The sequence below is a fragment of the Eucalyptus grandis genome, chromosome 11 (assembly GCF_016545825.1).
Source record: "Eucalyptus grandis isolate ANBG69807.140 chromosome 11, ASM1654582v1, whole genome shotgun sequence".
Taxonomy (NCBI): Eukaryota; Viridiplantae; Streptophyta; class Magnoliopsida; order Myrtales; family Myrtaceae; genus Eucalyptus; species Eucalyptus grandis.
Window position 1 is genome coordinate 12,721,619 of NC_052622.1, and position 6,927 is coordinate 12,728,545.

General features: G+C 39.7%; 1 protein-coding gene across 2 annotated transcripts; it reads right to left on the reverse strand.

Annotated features, from left to right (window-relative positions):
- Nucleotides 1–895: 895 nt before the first annotated feature.
- On the reverse strand, nucleotides 896–5,724 carry LOC104424961 (hypothetical protein). 2 transcript variants are annotated; one of them, XM_010037513.3, is made up of 10 exons: nucleotides 5,418–5,724; nucleotides 4,244–4,303; nucleotides 3,829–3,903; nucleotides 3,625–3,710; nucleotides 3,347–3,491; nucleotides 3,040–3,096; nucleotides 2,857–2,925; nucleotides 2,168–2,268; nucleotides 1,359–1,424; nucleotides 896–1,215 (listed from the first exon to the last, which is right to left on the reverse strand). In XM_010037513.3, the coding sequence occupies exons 1-10, from the start codon at nucleotides 5,652–5,654 to the stop codon at nucleotides 1,170–1,172; spliced, it is 942 nt and encodes a 313-aa protein (XP_010035815.2). In that variant the 5' UTR covers nucleotides 5,655–5,724; the 3' UTR covers nucleotides 896–1,169. The 2 variants fall into 2 exon arrangements, with proteins under 2 accessions (XP_010035815.2, XP_010035814.2); XM_010037512.3 differs by having other exon boundaries at nucleotides 3,332–3,491.
- Nucleotides 5,725–6,927: the final 1,203 nt, after the last annotated feature.

Here is a 6,927-nt window from a genome sequence, read left to right on the forward strand (position 1 = left end):
CCTTATTGTGTTATTGTGTCTCCTCTGTATGTTATGTGCATGTGCATGTGCACCTGCACCTGGGATCAGAGACAAGCTTGCCTTCGCGCCACCTCTCTAAATAAATAAATAAAAATAATTTAACTAAACAAAAATAATTCTCATCTTACCTACTGATGCCCCATTTTTAATGACACTGTGCATGGTAAAACTTTCAAACTTTCGATTATTCATCTTAGATTTATCCATCTTATCTTAGATTTTCATTTACAAAAAGAAACGAAAAGAAAGAGATTATGAATGGGAGTTACTAGAATTGAAGAATAAGCATAATTTTATCTTACTTTTATCTTATATATTAGCTAGACATGATTAGGGGATTGAGCACAAATTTCTTTCTTACATTAATTATCTAATTCCTCCCAAACAACTTTATAACCATTCTTAAGAACGCAAAGCTATAATGGATACAATGACTAGAAAGTTCTCTCAATAATGCCCAAAATTCAATTTTACATAGATAATTATGGATTAGTCTCCTTTTGTTGTTTAACATTCTCCTCATCCACCTTATATTTATCACATGAAGAGAGCACACATCAACCATCATTAATGAAAGAGCTTAATTTTCTTGGAATATTGGTGAAATTGCACGCTTAGCTTCACACCCGATGAGCTCAAGAGGCGCCAGGATGGACCTGATCCACCCACCATGCCGCAACAGGCGCCCACCACTACACAGGCGCTACTACACCACGTCCTGCATTCCTCATTATGGGTACCTTGCCCCTCCATAATTTTAAACTTCAACCAGAATCCTCCCATAATTTCTACCTTCCTAATCTTTTCCCATCTCATTCAATCAGTTCCGCAGCAGCACACGCATCCACTCCAGGAACACCACCTCCCACGTCCAGATTAGAAAACAAGTACTACCAACCGAATTATAAGAATATATCCACCACCTACCTACTCCCGACTGACGGGTGACAATCTACCTTGAATACCAGAATCTTGTTACCAAAATTACATGCCACCGGATAGAAGTCACTAAATAAATCTAATAAATAAGGTCGTCACAAAGGTTATCCAACAGAGTTTTTCCCATTTCATTTCTTCCATCTAAAGTAGAAACCGGATGGGATGGCCACCCCAGCAACCCGACACCCAAAGACAAAGACGAAAGCATTCTAACAGTAGAAACGGCCACTTTTTAAAAAGGATCTTGCCCGCTCCCTGACAAAAGCAACAAAACAAGTTATAACATAAACACCACATGCAGAAAAAGAAAATCGATTATTCAAACTAATAGTCCACCATACCACATGCAAGAAGCACTCGCAATATTTTTCAATGAGATCTAATGCAATAATTCTTACCAACAATTAAATGGCGACTTTTCCCAGAGTTGCATTGCTAGTGTCGTTGTGTCCTTGCCGGCTAACCTGTGGCAGTCGAAGAGCAAAGTCAAAGAGGGAAGCAATGGAATTTAAAGTAAACCCATAAATAATGCTTTGTATATACGGAGCATCTAAGAAACTGCAATTCAAGATCGCCACTTAAGGTAATCTGAATCCAAGTCAAATATGGTAATCATCTATGAAGATTCACAATGTCCATAGAAATCGATCAAATCAACAACGTTGACTTTTGGACTCTCAGCCATCCTCTAGCTCCTCTAGCCTAGGAAATCAACATCCTTCGCATTGATTTCTTCAGAAATATGCATGGAGAATGAAGTTGTCTCCACTGCTCAAAAGGAGGATACTGTGCTGCATTTCCTCATAAATATGCATGGAGAATGAATTACACCCGTAACTATTACATAATTCTTAGACGCTCTCTACAGCCATCACTTAGAAGATAAGAACACCTTAGGGAAGGAAGGGAAAAGAAGGCAACACTTGCAGGGGGCAATCAGCCAGAAGCCCAAAAAAGAAAAAAGAAAAAAACAGTGTTAAGGGAAGCGAGAAAGATATGTGTGAGTTAAATTGACATTCGGATTCTTGGCCTTCCTCTAGTGTGGGAAATCGACATAGTTGGCCTCCAAAATGAAGCGCTCATGCTGTGCTGCGAGTATCAATCATTGATGCGGATAAACCAGAATGTATCATAGACCGTCTCTACAGCTATCACTTAAAACAGCAACAGAACACCTTAAAAGGAGGAAGGGAAAAGAAGGCAATACTTGTTCTGGGCAATCAACCAGCCAGCGCACTTTTTTGCTTCTTCTCCGGCTACACCATATTCATCTACATCTTGGCTAGAGAGCTCAAACTTATTAACAACCTAATAAATAAAAGAAGTGAGATCCAAAAGGATATATCTTGAGGTACAAATTTACAACCTAATAAATAACAGTCCAGTTAAAGGAGATACAAAAGGATCTAGCAGAGGGACTAATGCCGACATAAAATTTGGTCTTAAACGGGACACCTCATGGGTTGTAGCGATCAAAGTTGGAAACAGATTGCAGAACAACATGCCAAGCTCCCTTGGATTGACCATTAGAAATCACCCAGGGATGGAGATGAAATCAAATTGATCCTTTACATACAAAAGAGCATGTGATGTACACTGAATACATCCTCTCCCATGAAAAAAATTTGCCACAAAATATGTCAAAATACTCGATTCTGGTGCTTCTTCAGAAGGAAAACCCACCAGATGTGAATTAGAATTAGAGTGTTAAGCTAGAAAATCTATGGGATAAAAAGGTAGGATATTGTGAAGGCCAAACAAAACAAGAAACAAAACAAGCACCGCACCACCTTTTGAAAACCATCATGGTCCACTCAATGCTTGTGATCACCAAACTTTTTGCTTGTGAGATAAATTTTTGTAAAGAAACAAGCCCAACATCCATATAAGACGCACCTTCCATTTATGTGGTACCCCGTCCTCTCTAAACGGAAAGTAATCAGTAGGCCAATGAGCAGCTGTCCCCTGCACTCAAAACAGGAACCGCAATCAAGGTCGTTCTGAAGCATAGAACAATGCACAGTGCAAGCGAAACCCCACAACATGATCCATCTTAAATTAGCATGAAGAGAGAAACACCTCCAGATACGGCGAGTAAGTCAAAGCAAGCTCTACTTCTAGTTCTCTACATGATTCCTGCAACCAAAGCCATCTTATTACATTTAGGGCACCAACATTAAACATAATCTTAATCTGACAATAAACTATGGTGGATTCTCTTTCACTGCCACATTTTGTGGGCAACCAAACAGATCATCAAGCCCAAATGCAAGTAACTCGATTTTCCAAGTCTCATTTCCTTTTCCCTTCATTTGCCTTCTCCCAAACAATCTTCAGAATTCGTTCCAAATCCAAATTTTAGAACTCGAACCTTTGCAGCCCTAACCTTTGCAGCACTCGCTCCAGACCCCTGTTTCCTCTGTTTCCTCCGGAGCACGTACACGTACACGTACACGTGCTTCCAGTGACAACTGCAGTCGTCGGTCACGCATGTGACCACCACCCTCCTGGAGAGTTCCTCGGGTACCCTCCTACAACCGGATGTTAAAGTAATCAAAACTGCAGAATGAAAAATTGAAAGCAACCAGGTCTCGACTCTGGTGTCATCCTCCACAGAGGACAGATCAATTCCACGCAACGTTGAAAAATAGAGAGAATACTCACGGGTCTCCCTCGTGAAGAATTGTCTCCACTTCCTTGCTCATTTCTCGGTAAAAATGGTCCAATGTCTCCTCAGCATATTCCATCTCCTAATGCAGAAAACCAGAAATTTAGCTAAGTGTAATGACTTCTCTCTGATGGTCCACTATACCACATGCAAGAAGCACTCGCAATATTTTCAATGAGATCCAAAGCAATAAGTCTTACCAATACTGCTGCCCTGCATATCTCTGTAATTTCCTCAGGCGACTTCTCTATCCAACGCATTATCTTGGGAAAACGCTAGAGAAGAGAGAAGTAATGGAATTTAAAGAGGGCAAACTAAAGTAAAGTAGAGAAATAATGCTATGTATATCCAGACCATCCAAAAACTGCAATTCACTAGGGCAACTCCATAAAAGTCATCAACTCCTAAAAATACTCCTAACTAAAAATGGGACAAAGTAAGTGAGTTGATGAAGTGGTCTCTGCTGCTCAAAAGTATATTGTTCTGCATTTCCTTGGCAATAAATGCATGGAGGATGAATTACACCCCTAGTTATTAGCACCTCACATTGATTTTCGTTGAAGCCCATAAACTCAACAACGGAATAGATGCATGGAAGGGAAAAGAAGGCAATACCTTTCTTCGGTGAGCGCGAGCATTTTCGTCTTCTAGAGAGTCGTCATGCATATTAGCGACCTAATAAACAACTCAAGTGAGGTCCATAGGGATATATGTAGAGTCTAAAAGGATATTATTCTGCATTTCCTTGGCATGGATTAGGCCTCCTAATTATTACATGATAATCACCTCACATTGATTTATTACATAAGAATCACCTCACATTGATTTTCATTGAAGCCCATAAAGCATAACAACGACAAGGATGAGGGAGGGATACCATGAAAATACTCTTGTTGGGGAGAGTGGTCAGGCACATTAGCATCCTAATAAACAAAGATCCATATATGGATATATGTTGAGTCCAGTTAAAAGTTAAAAGCTAAAAGAGATGCAAAATGATGTAGCAAACGGATTAATGCCACACATAAAATTTGGTCTAAACCAGACACCTCATAAGTTATAGCGATCAAAACTGGAAACAGATTGCATGCAGAAAAACATGCCTGCACATGAGGTAAAGGATACGCCTTGGATGGACCATTAAAAACCACCCAAGATAGTGATCAAAAGAGCATTTCATGTACACTGAAGACATTGACTTCCATTACAAGAATCTGCCCCCAAAATATATGTCTGGAGGAGGAGAGGAGGAGATGCGAATTAGAATTACAGCATTAAGGTAGAAAATCTATAAAACCTATGGGATAAAGAGGCAAGATATTGTGAAGGGAGTTGTAGAGTCCAAACAAAACAAGTATCGCCCAACCTATAAAAAACTATCATCATCCACTAATTCGTAATGCTCGTGACGTTCACCAAACTTTTTGCTTGGGGGAGGGAACACTAAGCCAATAAAGCGTGAGAGTAAATTTGCAAAGAAAAGAATTCATATAAGACACACCTTCGGAATCTAAAAATACCCAAAGTTCTAAGGCATAAAACGATGCGAGCAAAACCCCAATCCATCCTCAATTAGCACGAATAGAAAAAGTAACTGGCTTAAGCATTGAACGAGAACAGATTGTACCATACCCTGACAAATTAGGGTTGGATTCTCTTTCACTGCCACATTTTGTGGGCAACAAAACAGGTCTATCAAGCCCAAGTGCAACAACTGAATTTTCCGAGTGTCAGTTCGCTTCATTTTCCTCTTCCAAATTTTAGAGCTCAGAACCTTCGTAACACTCACCTGAGACCTATGTCTCGTCTGGTTGGGCTCAGGCGCACCAGAGTAGTGCGCAACGGTGGAGGGGAGCTGGGTCGCGAAGGAGAAAGGAGGAAACGTGGGCGGAAGATTGTGGCAGAAGAAAAGAGGGGGGAGAGGAGAGAGCGAGCTACTGGCCGAACCGGCCCATTGGCGAGGCGCAGGCGCTGTCAATTTCTGGATTGCGATCCTCCACCGCAACATTGCCATTGCCATTGCCATGATGAATTAGCAAAATGAGGACACTGACGATGATGACTCGAGAATCCCTCGTTCCTCGTTCGGAGAAGTTAATATGATTTTTCGTTAGATAATGGAGCGGGAGGGTTGATCTCGCAGAAAATATAAGGTGGGCCGGCTCCCGCCACGTCCGGCCCAATCAAATATTGATGCGGAGTCTGAAAATTTTCAGAAAGGTGATGTTACAAATAATTAGTGTAACCAATTGAAAATACAAAAAAAAAAAAAAATTCCGGCTATGACCGAAACCCAAATGGCATAGTCACTTTTTCATTTTTCTTTTCTTTTCATTTTCAATAAAGATTTTTTTTAAAAAAAACTCCTTGCATAATGACCGGAGCAATTATAAATAATATCCCAGGAATTATAAATTATAAATAATATGAATATTACTATAATAGAGCGTAGTGAGACTTCTTAGAAAAGGTTTTTTTTTTTTTTTTTTCTATTGTGGTGCATGAACTTGATGAAATGGAACTAGCTCATGTGAAGAACCCAAAGAGCCTAGCCCTTTCTGGTTTTGCTTTTCTTTTCATTTTCAACAAAGAAGAAAAAAAACTCTCCCCATGATCGCATTTAACGTTGCCAACATTAGTGTGTTTACAATATTTGAGCTTTTATAAATGATATGAATTTTATTATGATAATGGGTAGTCCAATGTATTGTTTTTCTCATGTGGTCATTGAAATTGCAAAAAATTTCTAATTAAGTATCTTCACCCTAATATATATACATTAGTGATAGATAGATGGTGATACTATATTGAAGAGTTCCACGGAGGACATGAATAGAGGACATGAACATGACAAGAAGTAATCATCAACCCATCAATCAGTCAAACAAGGCACTAGTGTCGTGCCCAATGTCGAGTTCGAGCCATCTAATTATACCTAATTACTATGATTATGAGCTGGGCGACAAAAAGGAGCCAGAGATAGCAAAGCAAAAAGCTTTCCAATACAAACCAAAACCATTAACTACATGTATGTCCTACCACTACCATTGCGTCGCAAACTCTGCGTCCCCCTCCCCCTCTCCCTGTCTCTCTGTGCACCGCTCTCTGCCACCCTCTCTCTCCTAGCCGAGAGTATCTCTCCGTACGAGTAGGAGTACGAGTAAAAACGGAATTATGAAACGGAATTATGTCGCTGGAGGAAAAAAAACTTGATATTTTCAAAATAAAGATAAAAAGTAGATTTTTTTTTTTTTAAAATTAATTTTATAAGAAAAAGAGTTTTTTTCTTGGTTTTGGAA

What these genes read in the sequence shown, in the direction of transcription:
- LOC104424961 (XM_010037512.3), bottom strand. Translation starts at nt 5,654, where the DNA reads ATGGCAATGGCAATGGCAATGTTGCGGTGGAGGATCGCAATCCAGAAA. An exon ending in TATGCAGGGCAGCAGTATTG is followed by an intron (nt 3,711 to 3,828) that starts GTAAGACTTATT and finishes TTTCTGCATTAG; the next exon opens with GAGATGGAATATGCTGAGGA. An exon ending in AAGTCGCCATTTAATTGTTG is followed by an intron (nt 1,216 to 1,358) that starts GTAAGAATTATT and finishes TGCTTTTGTCAG; the next exon opens with GGAGCGGGCAAGATCCTTTT.